The 17,175-nt window shown below is 43.8% G+C and overlaps 1 protein-coding gene across 1 annotated transcript; it reads right to left on the reverse strand.

The window, feature by feature from the left end:
• Positions 1–4,289: 4,289 nt before the first annotated feature.
• tmc5 (transmembrane channel like 5) lies at positions 4,290–16,219 on the reverse strand. The gene is made up of 19 exons (XM_030094450.1): positions 16,099–16,219; positions 14,748–14,825; positions 13,316–13,432; positions 13,118–13,220; positions 12,782–12,863; positions 12,273–12,524; positions 9,738–9,880; positions 9,500–9,644; positions 9,187–9,339; positions 8,871–9,034; positions 7,820–7,895; positions 7,636–7,733; positions 7,453–7,548; positions 7,287–7,362; positions 6,706–6,839; positions 6,366–6,539; positions 5,372–5,450; positions 5,182–5,271; positions 4,290–5,097 (listed from the first exon to the last, which is right to left on the reverse strand). Exons 1-19 carry the CDS (start codon positions 16,148–16,150, stop codon positions 4,477–4,479), a joined length of 2,733 nt encoding a protein of 910 aa, XP_029950310.1. The 5' UTR covers positions 16,151–16,219; the 3' UTR covers positions 4,290–4,476.
• Between the last annotated feature and the right edge of the window lie 956 nt (positions 16,220–17,175).

A 17,175-nucleotide genomic window follows, 5' to 3' on the forward strand; every position in this document is an offset into this window, starting at 1 on the left:
ATATCATATCCTGAATATTCATAATATTCTTAATATTAGGCTCCATGTTCAAATCCTTACACTGAGATATATTTATGGCACTTATGAATAATTTAGACAAACCATACATGTCCATATTTCTAGTTTTGTATGGAAATATTTTAAGATGTGGCAGGGCTGTAGTGGAGGCTGAAGATAAACAATTTACCCACCTGAAACTTCAGAAATACTTAAATGTCATGAACCTCACTATATTGCATATATTATATTATATTTATTAATATATAACATTAAACAGTAACCTTCCACATTATTAAATCTATTGTGAATGTATAATGTATAAAGAAAAAATATTTAATTAGGCATTGTACAAAAATATAAAAGGAGCTCAGAAAGTCTCAAGTCGAATAATGGAATTACAGTCACAATATAATTAGGTCAATGAATAAAAGGCATCTGAGTTAATCTCTTGCTCAATCATCGTTCAACCTCTTCTGAGGATAATTAAAATGTCCTGTTTTTATCTGTAGCTCTTGTGTTTATTACACCTCTTATATGCTAAAAAATAAACGTTGGAATAAACTGCAATGATATAAGCTGTGGCTGGTGCTTCTGTGGCATTAGGTGCGTTCGACATGAGAAAGCCAGAGGCAGACCTTTAAGACTTTTGAGCCGCCTCGCCCAGATGTGGCCCGGCGTCACTGATACGTAGGACCTACGTAGGGCATCGAAAACTCGCGAGACCCAAACGAGATCGGTCACAGAGGTAGCCGCGTGAGCTGCTCGACAGCAACTCACCGCGGCTACCTGGCCCACCTCTCTGTTTCATACAGGCAGGGGATTGGACCCGAGCCCACTCGTCATCAGTTTGATGACAACGCGCTTTATTTGCATAAATAAACACCCAGTCCCGGCTCCAGCCCAGTGTAGAGGGGGGAGGGGGGGCAGCGGCGGCGGCGGCTACAAACGGGGGGGGGGGGGCAGCGGCGGCGAAAAAGTAACGGAGCAACACAAAGACAGAATCCACAGATCAGAGGCCTGTTCTACTGTGTCCAACAACATATGATCATTAATCACATTGGTAAAAAGCACAAATAGTAATAAAACAAATGATAAAATAACCAGCCCTCACCTTTGGTAGAGCTGGAGTCTCCTCTTTTTTTTTTGGGGGGGGGAATTTTGAATAGCGCAACACTTCATATTGATTTGACCAAGCCAGTGGAGTTTGCTGTTGTTTTTTAAGCACAAAATAGACTGAAAACTTTATGTATTAATTTTTTGGACTGAGGGGGCGAGGCAGTCTGCCCCCCTTGACGCCTGGTCCGCAGCAGCAGCATGCGTCACATGACAGAAGCCAAAACGTAACTTAAAATTATTTTGTTTTTTTTTAAATTTTATTCATTTCAGTTAACTGAATATGAATTAACACAATGTGACACACAAAAGAAATTATGAATTCTTTTGTTTTTAAGAAGAAAAACAAAATTACCCCTCTGACAGCCAGGGGGGCAAGGAGGCACAGGCGGGGGGGGCATTGCCCCCCTAATTGACACCCCGGACGACGGGCCTGTAAACACCCCCCACAGTGGAGTCATGAGAAACACCAACATGGAGAACATAGGGTTGTCCGACTTGGAGGCAGACTTATAACTCCGCCCCACGGCTGCGCAGTCTACTTCGTCTAGCTCCGTCTACCTCTGGCTTAGCCATCGTGAACGCACCTATTGTTAGTCTGTTGGACCACTGTCACACAGCAAGTGACGTCACATAGCGCCCGCCGACAGGTATGATGGGAATGATTGCCGGCTGCCCATCACTAATGGCATCAAAAAGAAATGGGCCATTTTCACAGCTCCACTACTTCCTGAAATTAACTATGCACATTCATTTCCTGTCTTGCATTATTGGCCAAAATGATTAATCCAGGTGTGTCTTGTTGCAGCAGTCTAAACCAGACACACCTGGATTAATCAGTTTGGCCAATAATGTAAGACAGGAAATGAATGTGCACAGCTATTTTCAGGAAGTAGTGAAGCTGTGAAATAATAATGCATTGGTTTTATATAGCGCTTTTCAGGACAAGCTAAGTAAGCTACTGCTGTAGCCACAGCTGCCCTGGGGCAGACTGACGGAAGTGAGGCTGCCAATCTGCGCCATCGGCCCCTCCGACCACCACCAACCACTCACTCTCACAACTTTCATACTAGGCAAAGTGGGTGAAGTGTCTTGCCCAAGGACACAATGACAGTTTTACGCCTGCAGGAGCGGGGATCGAACCGCCAACCTTCCGGTTATAAGACAACCTGCTCTACCAACTGAGCTACTGTCGCCCCTGAAAACTCAGCTTTAAGGTTTGTCTCATGAAAGTTGGCCTGTCTTGCCGGGAAAGATTGGCTGACTCCGTAGACCCGTTCATTCAGATGGATGGAGAGGAGAGGAGGAGGCTGGAGGGAGAGGAGGAGAGGAGCGGAGAGGAAAGGAGGGAGCATGTTGTTGTAGTCGTCTGCTCTGTCAGTGTTCAGTGGAAGTTGTCTCACATATTTTACACTTTATTTTATGATTAGTTAGAATTAATTTACCACGGTTAGTGTGTATTGTATTGGACTCTAATTAAATCTCAATCTAACTGTTCTGTTTAGTTTTTAATTTAAAGAACTGTTTTAATGCTTTGTTTTTAATCTATTGATCAATCAACATTTATTTAATAGAGCCCTTTACAACACATACAGTGACCAAAGTGTGTTCCAATAAAATTACAGCATATGAATAAAAATAACTACATCATTTAAAGCCAATAAAGCAAACAATAAAACAAGATTAAACCAATAAAAACAAATACAAGAAATGTATTTGATTTTTGTGTTTTAATTGATGTATAAATATTATTCATGGTGTTTTATTCTTATTTCAGGCTGTTGTGGCAGTGGTTTATTTGTCTCAGTTTTATTACTTTAGTACAATTTGTAAACTATTGCAGAAAACTCTTAGAAGTGGCAACTTTGTAACTGGATACACGCTTTAAAGGGACACTGTACATCACAATGTTTAATATAAAAACAGATTACTGGTAATTTAAATTTTCTGTATTACTGCAGCAACACCAATAATAAAATAGAATATGTACTCAGGCTCTATGTTTTGCTTGATAACCTAATGAGCTTCGCCTTTGCAGGAGCAATTCTAAAATATTTCGGAGCTCCAGACATCGAGCCTGAGAGATCGTCTGAACATCCTGACCAGGAAGCCCCGGGGCCATCAGGTATCTCCTTCTGTCCAGGAAGCTCCAGAACAATCGCTAATATCAGAACCTCTTTCTGCCCAGGAAGCATCGGAGGAAGACGCCGCCTTCGGGTTGAACTGGTTTTAATACAAACTCTTAGAGCAACTCCCTGTGTTGTGTCTTCCTTGGCAAGTGTGCTCACACCCGGTCAGACCCCTTTCATTGATAGTAAACTTCAACCAGGTCAAATTTAAATAAAGGTAAATAAAAAAAAAAAATTCTTTAATAATATTGTCTGTTTTTGTAGATTTTGATAACTAATTAATTTAATCAAATAATTGTAATTTTTACTTTGAGAATTTTTACATTGCATTAAAATTCCTAAACCTTTTTAAGACCTTGGTGGCAATTCATCCTTGATTCCAGTAGAGGGCGATGTTGCCACAACTATCCATGAGTGTGGACGCGCACTGCCCAGTCCTGATAAACAGTCTTTAATCGTGTGCAGATTCCTGTTTGACTGCCTCATGCACAACACACTGTGAAGCACTGTTTATTCTGACACACTCTATCAGAAGCGGCATCAACTCCTGCAGCCGTTGGAGTTCCAGCAGCTCATCTGCTGGATCAGATTCCCCCGTGTGCATCACCCGTGACCTTTTACCTGACCGCTGCAGAGCGGGAAAAAAACCTCACAGGAGCTGCAGCTCTGAAAATTACAGATCTGTATATGAATATTTCACTTTTTTTGGAGAGGACATTCAGTCATTTTTACCTTTTATTTTCAATGTGCATACATTTTCTTTTCAATTATACAGTAATAACATTGCAGGATGTAAATAAATTCCATCTCAAATGGCACAAGAGAAAATATCATGTTCATCTTTTTATAATAATATTATAATACAAATCTATGACATGCTCATAGATATAAAATCTATATCAAAATACATATATATATGTTTGTGTGTGTGTGTGTGTGTGTGTGTGTGTGTGTGTGTATATATATATATATATATATATATATATATATATATATATATATATATATATATATATATATATATATATATGAAGAGGTGGGCCTGCACACTCTGATAGAGCAGCTCCTTTTTTTTTGTTTTTTGTTTTTCTCACACACAAGATTAGACATATTGCAGTGTGGAAAATTGAAGCTTCAACATACAAACTGTAATTCCAGCCTTGGCCGTCCAGTCCGATGCGCTCTGTGTTCTGTGTCTGTCTCTCTGTGGCGCGATAACGCCAGAGCCGTTAGTTCAGTAGCCATCATCGTACTCATTCTGCACCTGCTGTCGGGCCAGCATGGCCTGAATGAGGGCGCTGGAGCCTGACGGAGCGGGGTTCAGTGGGGGGGCCTGGGCCCACTGAGCGCCGTCCTCCTCCTCGGCTCTCTGCCGGGCCTGCATGACCTGCATCATGACGGCGGACACGGTGGACGGCGGCTCGTCGTCGTAGTCGTCGTCGTCGCTGTCGTCGTCGTCGCTGTCGTCGTCGTCGCTGTCGTCGTCGTCGTCGCTGTCACCGTCGCTCTCTGCCCTCTGCCGGGCCTGCATGGCCTGAGGGAAGGCGCTGGGTGTGCTGACAGAGCGTTGGGAGTAAACCGCCGTGCTGTAATATTCGTCCGCCTCGAGCTCGTGCGTGACGGCGCTGAAGGAGGAAGTGTGTTGATCAGGCCACTGATACGTGTCCTCCGTCTGCCCTTCGGCTCTCTGCCGGGCCAGCATGGCCTGCTTTAGAGCGCCGGATGCCAAGGTGTTGGAGGGAACGGACAAGCCGCTTCGCCTCTCCTCCTCTTCCTCCAGCTGCTGGCGAGCAAGTAAAACCTGAACCATGGCGTTGGAGTTGGACTGACCTCCAGAGGTACGTTCATTTAAACGCTGAAAAACAGAGAGAAAAAGAAACCAATCAGTGAGGCGGATCACAAACTTCTGGATCCAAGGTGAACGAACTTTCTAACCAACCCTTTTCTTCTTCTTCCGCTTGAGATTCTTCTTCCTGGAGCTCTGCAGTTTCTGCAGCTTGTCCAACAAGAAGGACTTGTCTTTCCCCTCCTGTTGGAAGAAAAACAGTCACCGAGGCAGAAACACACCAGACATAAAAGAGGAGTACCGGAGGTGAAGGAGGGATGTTCTCCGTCCCAAACACACTCACATTCACAATCTGTTGCTTCAGGAGGCCAATGAGCTCCTTGCGCCCCTGACTGACTTGCCAGAAGACATAAATGATGACGCTGAGCAGCCAAAAACCAGGTAGTGTGAAGACAGAGGAGAAAAACAACAGATTTCTTTAGTGGACACAAGACAACACTGGAATAATGCCTGTTTCGTCATTCTGCTCCTTTAAAGGAATACTCCGAAGATTATGGACCCACGCCCTATCCCTATCATTTACAAAGTGAGATAAGCTCATAAATACCTTATTTGTCTCTGTGCATCCAGCGGCTGGATCCCAGCTGTTAGCATCGTAGTTACCTTAGCTCAGCTGCTGGAGGTGATGAGGAAACAGAGCCGAACTGACGAAAGTGGACAAAATACTCCTTCCAGTGGTCCAGGGGACGGCGTATTAGCAGGTGAAGTAAATCTGAATGGTTATAAAACATTTTAAAAGACGTGTTTTCCTTTTCAATCCGTTAAAATAGCATGTTGATACACACAGATCTGCACAAGCATAGTGCTCCGCGGAAGGATATACCGGAGCACAGCGGCTGAGTCTGTGGCTTCTACTGCTGTGCTCCGGTATATCCTTCCGTGGAGCACTGCGCATGCGCAGGTCTGTGTGTATCAAAACGCTATTTTAAACGATTGAAACGGTAAACACGTCTTTTAAAATGTTTTATAACCATTCCGATTTACTTCACCTGCTAATACGCCGTCCCCTGGACCACTGGAAGGAGTATTTTGTCCACTTTCGTCAGTCCAGCTCTGTCTCCTCTTCACCTCCAGCAGCTGAGCTAAGCTAACTACGATGCTAACAGCTGGGAGCCAGCGGCTGGACGCACAGAGACAAATAAGGTATTTATGAGCTTATCTCACTTTGTAAATGATAGGGATAGGGCGTGGGTACAAAATCTTCGGAGTATTCCTTTCACTGTGCATTAATATAAAACACTGTTGGTATTTATTGATCGGGTGAAGTGAGCACTTACAGGACGATGAGTGTGACAAGAAAGAAGAAGATTTGACTCAGGATGATGTTCTGGTAGATCCAGGCAGCCCACCGAGAGCCCTGCAGCTCGTCCACATCCTCCATCCAACTCTCAATCACACTGAAGGTTTTGTTGAGGCCCCGGAAAGGCCCGCACTGTTCTGAAGGACTCAGGCTAAAGAACCAGGTGAAGGAAAAAAAAAAGAAGAAAGAAACATGACTAAATGTTTAAACAGAGAGGAGATTTGGAACTGTAATTATTGTAACTTTCTGCAGTAGAGGAATCATCTCATGGAGCCCTTGTCTGGAGCCTGACCTGCAGTAGATTCCTGCTATCTTACCTCCAGGCGGTGTAAGCCACCACTGACAGGGCCCCCAGGAAGAAAGGGAAGAAGAGGAGGAAGATGAAGATGGTTTGCATCTGAGCTGCCCGGGCCGATCGCCGTGGAGGCTGGCAGTTCTGGATCAGGCTGACCTGAACAGGTTCAGACATACAAGCATGACAAACCCCGCACACGGTCCTTTCTCTGAACCAATAATCCCCGTAAAGCCTCACCATCATCAAACCTTATGAAGGCGTAAACTCAAAATGCTTTGAAAAGCAAGCGTCAAAGGTCGTTCAGCACATTCATAAAACATTCAGCAACAGCAGATCCAGTTACAGATCACACTGAGATGCTTTCATTCACTCCGGCTGATTGACCTTGTCTGGCACAATACAAACTGCAGGATTACTCCATAAATCTGAGATGCTGGCTCCCTTTTCAATAACAGACAATAAAGCATGGTGTCCATGTCATGAAAGGATTTTAATTAATTATTGACCGCAGTAACAGGAGCCGTTGAAGGATGGCGTCTGCGTTTGGGAGCTGTTTGCCAAAAGGACGCTCACAGACACCACGGATTCAAACCTTCAGTTCACCTTTTTTATGTAAAATAAGATGAATAATTTGATCATCTGCATGACAGGAAGCAGAGGAGAGAAGTAGATCCCAATCCTGTGGAGGGAAAACACCAGATCAAGTAACTCCATGTTGAGACGTCTAATAAAACCTGGATGGCGTAACGTGACAGCGAGTCAGTCTCACCAGGCCAGAGTCTGGGAGTAGATGAGGTCCAGTACGTTCCTGGCTACGTCAAACTCCGGGACGCCCAGATGGAGCAGCAGTTTGGTCCCGATCACACTTTTACAGACACGAGAAGAAACTTAATTTCACACATTTCAGCCACATCGTCAGGTCTGCAGGCTAATTAAAAATCGTGACACTCACTTGCTAAGAAACTCTCCAAAGAGGGATCCGAGCATCAGGAAAAAGAAATCGAACAGGACCAGGCGGTACAAAGCCTGGCCCACCCGGGACTCCCAGCACTGACAGGGAAAAGGTCCAGCGATGAGCGCAGAGCAGATTTCTACTGATTCATCGTGACGGTGATGTTAATTACAGTCAAACGTACCTGAAAGTTCTCAGCCACCACATCCATCCAGTAGTGACACAAAACACCCAGGATGACCATCCTGAGCAGGACGTTTCTGCAAAAAGAGGAGAGGAAACATGTTTTTTTTTTAAACATTTGTTGAGTAAAAACACATTGTATTTGTGAACTTATAAGAGCTTTATGAAACCATCTTTCATTATTAATATGGAGAATCAAATGACTGTCTTCACGTCAAGTCTACTACTGCATTACGTTAAAGCTGCTGCCATGAAGGTTCACCAAAGTTTGCCGAAAAACTTTTAGCACTTTTTATTACAGAATCGTATGGAAGCCCATAGAATCTCAGCCGAATGGGGTTGATAAACTCATTTCAGTTCAGGTTCCACTCACAGCCCAGCTTCATCTTCAGATGTGAAGCATCGTGGTGACAAAGATAAACACTGAGCGCTGATCTAGCTAAAGGATTGTGTGAAGAAAAAAAGAAGGAAAACAACTGAGAACTGATCGACTAATAGGAGCATGATACTGGGAGTAGTCTATTTATTAATTTATTCATGTATCTACCTCATTAAATCTGACAATGTTTACTTTGGTAATGATTACATCTGTTTGGAAACTGGTTGAGCCTTTGAAGTGCTGCTGTTATTGGGATGAGAGTCATTTCCTCACTCGACTCGCCGCCACTTTTCTTAGCGATCCTGACTCTTTGTGACCAATCTTCTTCGTTGATTGGGGGTTTCCTCTACATTTTATTGTGCCAAATTCAGTTTTATTTGCGATAAAACTCTGCTGTGTTTCATAAGTTCCTCCCGAGTCCACATTTTGTTCCAGTCCACATCAAACACAAAATCTTCCAGCTGATCGCCGCCATGTAAACAACGAGTGAAGCATGCAAAACCCCCTCATTTGAATAGAGATGCTTGTGACTGATGCCCTTTATCGTGTTATTTTTAGTAAATCATCAGAACATTTAGTTGATGTGTCTTAACTAACCGATTCACCCACAGAAGTAAGGACGTTTGTGTTTGGTAGATTATTTCGCTGTTGTGTCCATGTCCAGGTATCTGACCTGCCCACCAGAGTGTAGATCTGGCTGCGCTGGCTGGAGTACACTTCAAACTTGTTGAAGAGGGAGTAGAAGAGCGGGATGACCAGGTTGAACAGGGACACCACGAAGGGAACCAGGAGAGTCTCGGCTTCCCGCAGCAGAGAGCTGCTGGTGAAGTCTGCTTCCTGATGCCAGGAGAAAAGAGGCCGGATCAAGACGGTGTCCAGCGACGAACATCAGGCAAAATGTGCAGCTGATAAATCCGATGAATACCCTCAAAACAACAAAGGCTTGAATTCAAAATGAAGCTTTTTCCGTTCAGCCTTCAGTCGCGTACCTTCTGCTCATACTGGCAGAGAAAATAGACGCCGGCTCCACAGCCGACAGCCAAGCCGGTGGAGAGGATCCAGCAGCCCAGATGAACCCCGAAGTGCTTCAGCTTTTCAGAGCGCGTCAGCAGCTCACTCTGAGCACTTTCTGATAGAGACTCCTGAAGAAACGGGGAGAGAACAAACATGGGTAACAATGAGCCACATTTTTAAATAAATAATTAACCCTGTCAAGCTGGTAAGTGACTGCTGGGCTGCCCTCGTTCACTGATGGAAGGTTTCAGTTGGAGAACGACGCTGTAATTTGCTGACGACGGTCACCTTGAGTTGCACTCGCAGGTTGTCTTTGCGCTGTCTCACTGCTTTCTCATTGATCACGGTGAAATCCCAGCCGGTCAGGAGCAGCCAGGCGCTGCTGGAAGACGAATCTGCCGGCACGTAGTTCTCCTGGAAAGACTTGGACATGCTGAAGGAAAGTAGACGAAGACATTAAATCCATTAAAATCACTTCGCTGTGATGGAGACACTCTTCACAGGCTGCACAGAGGAGTGACCTGACCTGTAGATGAGGGTGATCTTACACAGCACCATGAAGACGGCGATGGTGAAGAAGTAGGAAAGCTGCATGTCGTACTCCACCGGTTCCAGCAGGGTTTGGTTGCTGTAGCTGCCGTAGTACAGGACAGTATGAGCAAAGTAACCCTGCAAGAGAAAGAAAAAACATTGGTACTTCAAAAGCTTTGATTAGTAATTAAAAAAAAAAAAACTATATATTTTCAAAAAATCGTCCAAATTACACTAATGTCAACACTTAAACTTAGTAGCTTTGTGATTTAAATGAAAGAAATAGTGATTCAGCTATTGTTATAATATAAAAAAATAAATGCTATAATCCTTATAATCAAGAGGAAATCACACCCCGTCCAGGTTGGGAATCATGATGCATGGTTCTTGTTACACTTCCTGATGTATTCACACTGCAGCGGTGTTCCTCCATCGTCTTTGTGTGGAGGTGGAGGCACTCCGGCTTTCAACAGGTAAACGGAAAACTACTTCCTCCAGTTACTCAGTAACTCCTGTCAGTTCTGGTTGTTTAGTCTATAATTAATACTTCTAGGGTTTTTTTTTTTCCCCAATAAAACCTGATGAAAGTGAAAAGAGTCTAAAAGTGTTTGGCTCAGAAATATAATCAAAGCTGAAATGATGAGGATTTTATTCTTTACATGAGTTCATCTATTTTCAACTGACAGTATTTATGAAAGCTCCCTTCGATTATGCAAGTGAGAGTAAAACAAAGGAATGATCTAAAGGTTTCGGAGCTATAAAAACCTGAGCAAGAATAAAACACGTGAGCGTCTCAGTAAAACTGTCAAGGTTCATGTTTTATATCTTCCTTATTCAAAACCTTGATAACTGTATGCCCAAAAGCCATAAAGCTTTTGCTTTGAAATCAAAACGATGAGTCTGAAGAAGCTGAAACATTTAGCAGTGTGACGAATATTAAATGTACTTTAATCATGGTTGGCTGCAGCTTTAAAGGGGAACGGTCGTTTTTACAATCTGGACCTTATTTCACATTCATAACAACATTTACTCACCCGTTTGACTTTCGTGTGATTTGCAGTTGGTTCGGAGATAATTAGATACTCCCATATCCATATAACGGCAGCGGGCGGGGCACCGAAATGCAGCCATTACAGACGCTCTTTTCTCTTATGTTTGCTGTGGTGTGGTAGATACATGTAAATTTGTTAAGTCGGCATCACTTAACGCTATTGGGAAGTCTGTAAACCGGCTAGATTGAGCAACTCTCCAGGAACTCTGAAGTGATGATGTCATCACACTGCGCCGTGGCGCACATTCACTCTGTTTGTTTACATGGAAGTAGCGTCTCTGCTCTGCAGTCAGACCACGGCATCTCGATCGGCTTTTTTAGGCAGTCAGAGTTTATTTTCAGCTGGTTGTAACTTTGGTACAATGGTTCCAGTGTGCATATATCCTGGTTGTGAAAGTAAAATGACAAGCTGGACGTCATTGAGCTCACAGGCTCCCACTTCGTGACGGGATTTATTGAAGCTATGGCTAATAGCGCTCAACATGGACCCCAGCATCAAAGTTCAAACTTTTCGACGTTTGGATTATCGGGTGTGTAGTGCCCACTTCACATCTGTGGACTTCTTCCCAGTTCAGGAAAGAAATGAAGGCCAGAAGATCCAGAGAATGAACCTCAAAAACAATGCCATTCCAGCGGCTGCAGGAGAACAGGTCGAGGTAACGTGATGCTAATGCTATTCATTTTTTTCTTTACTAATGTCCAGAGGCTAGGATGTTTACTGTTTAGTTCATTTGAGCAACAACAAAGGATGATACAAGTATATCTGTCAATGACAAGAGTTGTACATAAAAAGTACAATATTCTGTACACTGTTGCTCAAAAGGAGTAGGGACAAGTTTATAACACTCTAGCCAATTCTAGACATTAGTAAAGAAAAAAATGAATAGCCTTAGCATCACGTTACCTCGACCTGTTCTCCTCCTGTACTCCCATGTAAACAAACACAGTGCACCACGGCGCAGTGTGATGACATCATCACTTCAGAGATTTGCTCAATCTAGACGGTTTACAGACTTCCCAATAGCGCTAAGTGATGCCGACTTAATAAATTTACATGTATCTACCACACCTCAACAAACATAAGAGAAAAGAGTGTCTGTAACGGCTGCATTTCGGTGCCCCGCCCGCTGCCGTTGTATGGATATGGGAGTATCTAATTATCTCCGAACCAACTGCAAATCACACGAAAGTCAAACGGGTGAGTAAATGTTGTTGTTATGAATGTGAAATAAGGTCCAGATTGTAAAAACGACCGTTCCCCTTTAAATGATGTAAGAGTGAGAGTGACAGATAGTAGACCTTTTGGGGTTTTGAAATGAAAACTATGACTAAAAGAAGCTAAAACACACTGCAGACCAGGAGTGTTGAACATATTTTAGTTCAGGCGCCACATGGGGCTTGGTGGGCCGGATCGGAGTCTCTCGCGGCCCGGTTTTGGCCCACGGGCCTCATGCTTGTGGCGTGAGCGGCTCCACTTACAGCCCCCGTCAGGATCTCCAGTCCTCTGAAGGTCACGTTGGAAGGCGACGGGCCGTGGACCAGCAGCGGGATGGTGATGAAGCCGAAGTTGATCAGGAAGGAAAACACGTTGAACATGAGGAGCCACTTGAGGAAGAGGAAATAGGAGAGAACGCTGGAGCCGAACTTCCCCCCGATCTCCTTCAGGGTGCCCTGCCACAGCTCCAGGCTCTGTCTGGCAGACTTGATGCTGTACCCGAACCTCCGCAGAGTCTGAGAGGACATTTTAGGTCATTTTACCTGCAGGATTGGATTATCTTAAGATAATCACACTGTGATGGGGTGTAAGGTCAATAAAGTGTGGGCTCATTAAATTCCCATTGTTCCCATAATGCTCTTCCCCATGAGTTTTATATGAACATCAAACAAAGAAGCACTCTGCATAATCACTAAGTATCTTTTAACATTTATTATCTGTATCAGATCGATGACGTTATGGCATGTTGTTTGATAACTGGTGGAACTCTTACCACCGACACGTTTTCCGTGTAGTCAGCGAAACCGGAGGACTGCTGGGACCTGCTGAAGGACCTGAAGGCCAGAACCTTAGACCTGAGGGTGACAGGAAAACCCTGAAGAGCCGGACGACACTGACGACACAAAGCTGCGTTCTGCTGAAAAACCTTTGGACTCTCATCGAGATGCTTTCTGGTGTAAAGTGTGTTTGCTCAAATGTACGTAACTCTTGGGACTCCTACTTTACAGGTCGTAGTTTATGGTTCCCAGCAGGGTGTAATGGTTAACTGATGGCCGACAGCGACGTGGACAAAGACTATAGCTTATCGTACTCGTGATGCAAGACACACCTGATGTGCTTCTTCTCCTGGAAACTCACGGGAAGGTCGCGGATGGCTCGGATTCGGTCCTGTGTCGACAGAGCAACGAGCTCCTTCATCAGGTTTTGTTCTTCTGTCAGACAGAGACGAGGCGGCTCGTTATCTCTGCAGGAATCAGGTGTCACACATCCACAGCTTCGATCCGACCCCCGGCACCGGCGCTCTCACCGCTCTCCATCTCGCTCTTGATGGCGTTCTCTGTGAACGCGGCGTGAGCCGGATCCGTGCTGGAAAACATGCTCATCCTCCTCACGGACATTCCCCGCCATCTCATGGTCATGTTACCTGAAAGCACACACAACGTTCAGGTGTGTGTGTCGCCCACTAAGAACTCAAAGAGCAAATTAAAGGCGCAAGAAGTGGATGACAGGAATCAGATTTTCAAGAGTAACATCTCACAACACTATACATTCACCATGACTGTTACTGTTTTATTTCATTGATGAACCTTTTAGATATAATTATTATTATCATTATTGGATTGGAGCCACAGCTCATAATCAATACCAGATAAAGCGTCCAGTAGTTTTACAGAGGATATTATCTGTTCCTGTGATATGATCCTGAAGGTGAATGCAGCCATTCATCCATCCAGCTGCAATAATCCAGCATAGCGATACACACACACACACACACACACACACACTTACAGTACAAAAGTCACATATCTGCACGAGGCCTCATTACCTTTTTGTACACATGCACACGCACACACACACAGAATATTACTCGCTTTGTGTAGCTGTGTATTCTACCTGATCATAAAATTTGAGTGTTTTTGGATCGATTATGCTTTTATGAAAGTCTGTACCATGGATGCTAATTTTCTCTATCTTGATTACCTTTTCAATAACTGATCAATCCTGGTGGATGTTAACCTTTTCCCATCTTTTCTCCATTGATCCCATTGGCAATAAGACGATAGGAACCTTCATGTCAATATCTATGCTTAATAAATAATATATAAGGTGAGGTGACCTAAATAAATAGTTAAAGTGGCCAAAACAACAACAAAGTTGTTGATAAGTTTTTGAACAAAGATGTGATAACTCACACACTGAGAAGAACGAATGAGTTGAATGTGACAGCAGATTAACTGATAATCTCAATTTAAGTAAAGCGTGTGTGATTTTTGTCAAGAACTTCAGCTCAAAGCTCAAAATTCATCAATAACTATAAAATAACTTCATTATATAAACACAATGCATATATATATATATATATATATATATATATATATATATATATATATATATATATATATATATATATATATATATATATGTCAGAAAAAATACATTTCCAGTCAGGGTTTTCTTGCTTTTTGTGTACACAAGCCACATCTTTAATCCGTCAGATTAAGATCAAATTTTCACCAAAATCCATGTCCTTCACTTTTATTTATCCTGCCAGCTTCCTTGTCCTCCTCGCCCTCGTGCTGCTTGTCTCCAAGCAACATTAATTATTATCTGAGAAAACTATTCTGGCTTGCAGATAGGTCATCAACACTCTGTTAGCATTACACTTCTTCACCAACGTCCTGCCACACAGTTAATCAGCTTTCAACATGACAAACACAATAGTCAGGTTTATTCTCTACCTGATATCGAAGAAGGAAGTCCCATGGCAGGTGATCGGCTGTACTGAGATTCAGGGTCAATTTGAAACGTGTTGTGATCTGAATGTTGGCAGACACAGAAGAGGCGTCAACAAAGTGTCACCAAGCAACACACAAAACACACAAAGCCTGTTGGAATGATTCAGATTTCTCAAAAAGTTGTGTTTTCACTGGCTCCGAGCACCATTCTCATGGAAATGGAATCCAAACGTCTAACGTTTTCACTTGAAAATGGTGCGTAAATGAAAACAAAGCCCTGATAAAAACTTGAAGTAAGTTCCTTGGTGTGATTCTTTCACACATGCAGCCATTGAGAAAACACATACAGCTCACCTGTATATGCCCTGAACTCAATGTGTGAATAAACTGAGTAAAAACACACATTTGTTGCAAAGAATCATTGTTTCAACAAAAAACAAACAAAAAAAACATACCAGACACAAATTTCATCACTTTTCGTGATAGACTAATGGATTTACACTGCAGTTTATTTGTTCTATTATGTATCATTACGCTTACTTTAAATATTCCTTTTCTTTTTCATGCCGCTGGGAAGGAACCTCTCAGATCATCATATTTTCCCTGCTTTGCCTCGTTTGAAGCTCTCACCCGGGTAAAAATCACTGAAGTGTGTGTGCGCTCATGGTAGTATTTGTCATTCAGGGTAATAAACAAAACTCTAAGAGAGTCTTTGTCTTTGTTGACATTTTGCCAAATGGTGCCCAGATTGCTGGCAATAGAGCCAGGATCTGCCCAATTTCTCTTATCACAAGAGCACCAAGAGTTTTTTTTTCTTTACTAAATCAAACAGAGGCTTTTCTGGAGGTTACGCCTCATAAAATACATCACGTCTGCTTCTGTAGTGCCTTTAACCCTCTATGGGTTAAGTAACCACAGGTAGTCACTTGTTATTTTGTAAAACTAATCGAGAGAACTTATTTTCAGGACAGGTTGGTTCAGTTTGGGAAAGCTTTTTGAAAATATGCAGTGAGAATTTCAGACAATTAAGACATTTTTTTACCAAATAAGTTGGGAAATATAACGTCATTTTGATAAATTTCCTAAATTTCAACTTTTATTTTTATTTTTTTTTACAAATATTCCCAAAAGGTACGTCCATGTCTACATATTACACATAATCATCTGGTATCTTATAAATGAGAAGGGCTCATTGCTTTAATTAGAAGAGATGTGGATCATTTTGTTCCCGAAAGGAGAGTTAAAGGTGGGGTTCCCTACTTCCTGATATAAAGTTACATCTGGTTTGTACCATTGCAACACAGTTCAGGAGTTGAATTAATTGAGCTCGTTGGCTCCAGGGGGATCCACTCACCCAGGTCATGCTGCCACTGAGGCGCCCCCCAGTGAGAGGAGGCGTTGCTCATAGGGAAACTCTCTCCCGCCCTCCAGTTCTCCTCCGGGGGTGTCCTCCCCCAAGCAACATCGCCCCTCCAGCTCTCCTCCGAGGGTGCTCTCCCCCCAGCGACATCGCCCCTCCAGCTCTCTTCCAGGGGCGCTCTCCCCCCAGCAACATCGCCCCTCCAGCTCTCCTCCGAGGGTGCTCTCCCCCCAGCCACATCACCCCTCCAGCTCTCTTCCAGGGGCGCTCTCCCCCCAGCGACATCACCCCTCCAGCTCTCTTCCAGGGGCGCTCTCCCCCCAGCAACATCGCCCCTCCAGCTCTCTTCCAGGGGCGCTCTCCCCCCAGCAACATCGCCCCTCCAGCTCTCTTCCAGGGGCGCTCTCCCCCCAGCAACATCGCCCCTCCAGCTCTCCTCTGAGGGTGCTCCCCCACCAGCAACATCGCCCCTCCAGCTCTCCTCCGGGGGTGCCCTCCCCCAAGCAACATCGCCCCTCCAGCTCTCCTCCGAGGGTGCCCTCCCCCCAGCGACATCGCCCCACTGGGCCGGGTCCGCCCTGGCGTAAGGGTTAGTGTGTTGGGATTTAGAGGGAAACCTGAAGATCACACAGACAAAACATGAGGTCAAGTGATTCACATTATGTGTAATTTGCGATATCTCCGAGCCGCTGTTATCTATTCAGAGCAGAAACAGTGAGGCCGGGTCTGATTTATGATGTGATTGCTTCTTGTAAGTACTCAAGCGGAGCTGCTGGGAGAGTCATACAGTCCTACAGGAAGTGCAGGACAGTCACTATGAAGTGAGCAGCACTAAACAGATTTATTGTGCCGTTAAATCTTGAGACATAATTAAACCAAAAGACTTCACATTAAATTGAACCAGAGATAAAACTGTGTTTTTCTGGGCCAGCAGAGCTCACCTGTCTCTGCCCTGAATCCACCTACATGATATGTGTCTGACAGAATGAACTTTATCTTCAGAACTACTAGATTATCAAACTTAAAGACAGTTTCAGTTCATTTCAAAGCTTCAGCACAACCTGTTTCTTC

This window comes from Salarias fasciatus, chromosome 6, assembly GCF_902148845.1.
Source record: "Salarias fasciatus chromosome 6, fSalaFa1.1, whole genome shotgun sequence".
In the NCBI taxonomy this organism is placed as follows: domain Eukaryota; kingdom Metazoa; phylum Chordata; class Actinopteri; order Blenniiformes; family Blenniidae; genus Salarias; species Salarias fasciatus.

Excerpts from the sequence above, each read along its gene's own strand:
- tmc5 (XM_030094450.1), bottom strand. The coding sequence starts at position 16,150 with ATGAGCAACGCCTCCTCTCACTGGGGGGCGCCTCAGTGGCAGCATGAC. Across the intron at positions 12,864-13,117 it reads CAGGAGAAGAAGCACATCAG|GTCTAAGGTTCTGGCCTTCA; the intron begins GTGTGTCTTGCA and ends TGTCACCCTCAG. Across the intron at positions 5,272-5,371 it reads TGAAGCAACAGATTGTGAAT|GAGGGGAAAGACAAGTCCTT; the intron begins GTGAGTGTGTTT and ends TTCTTCCAACAG.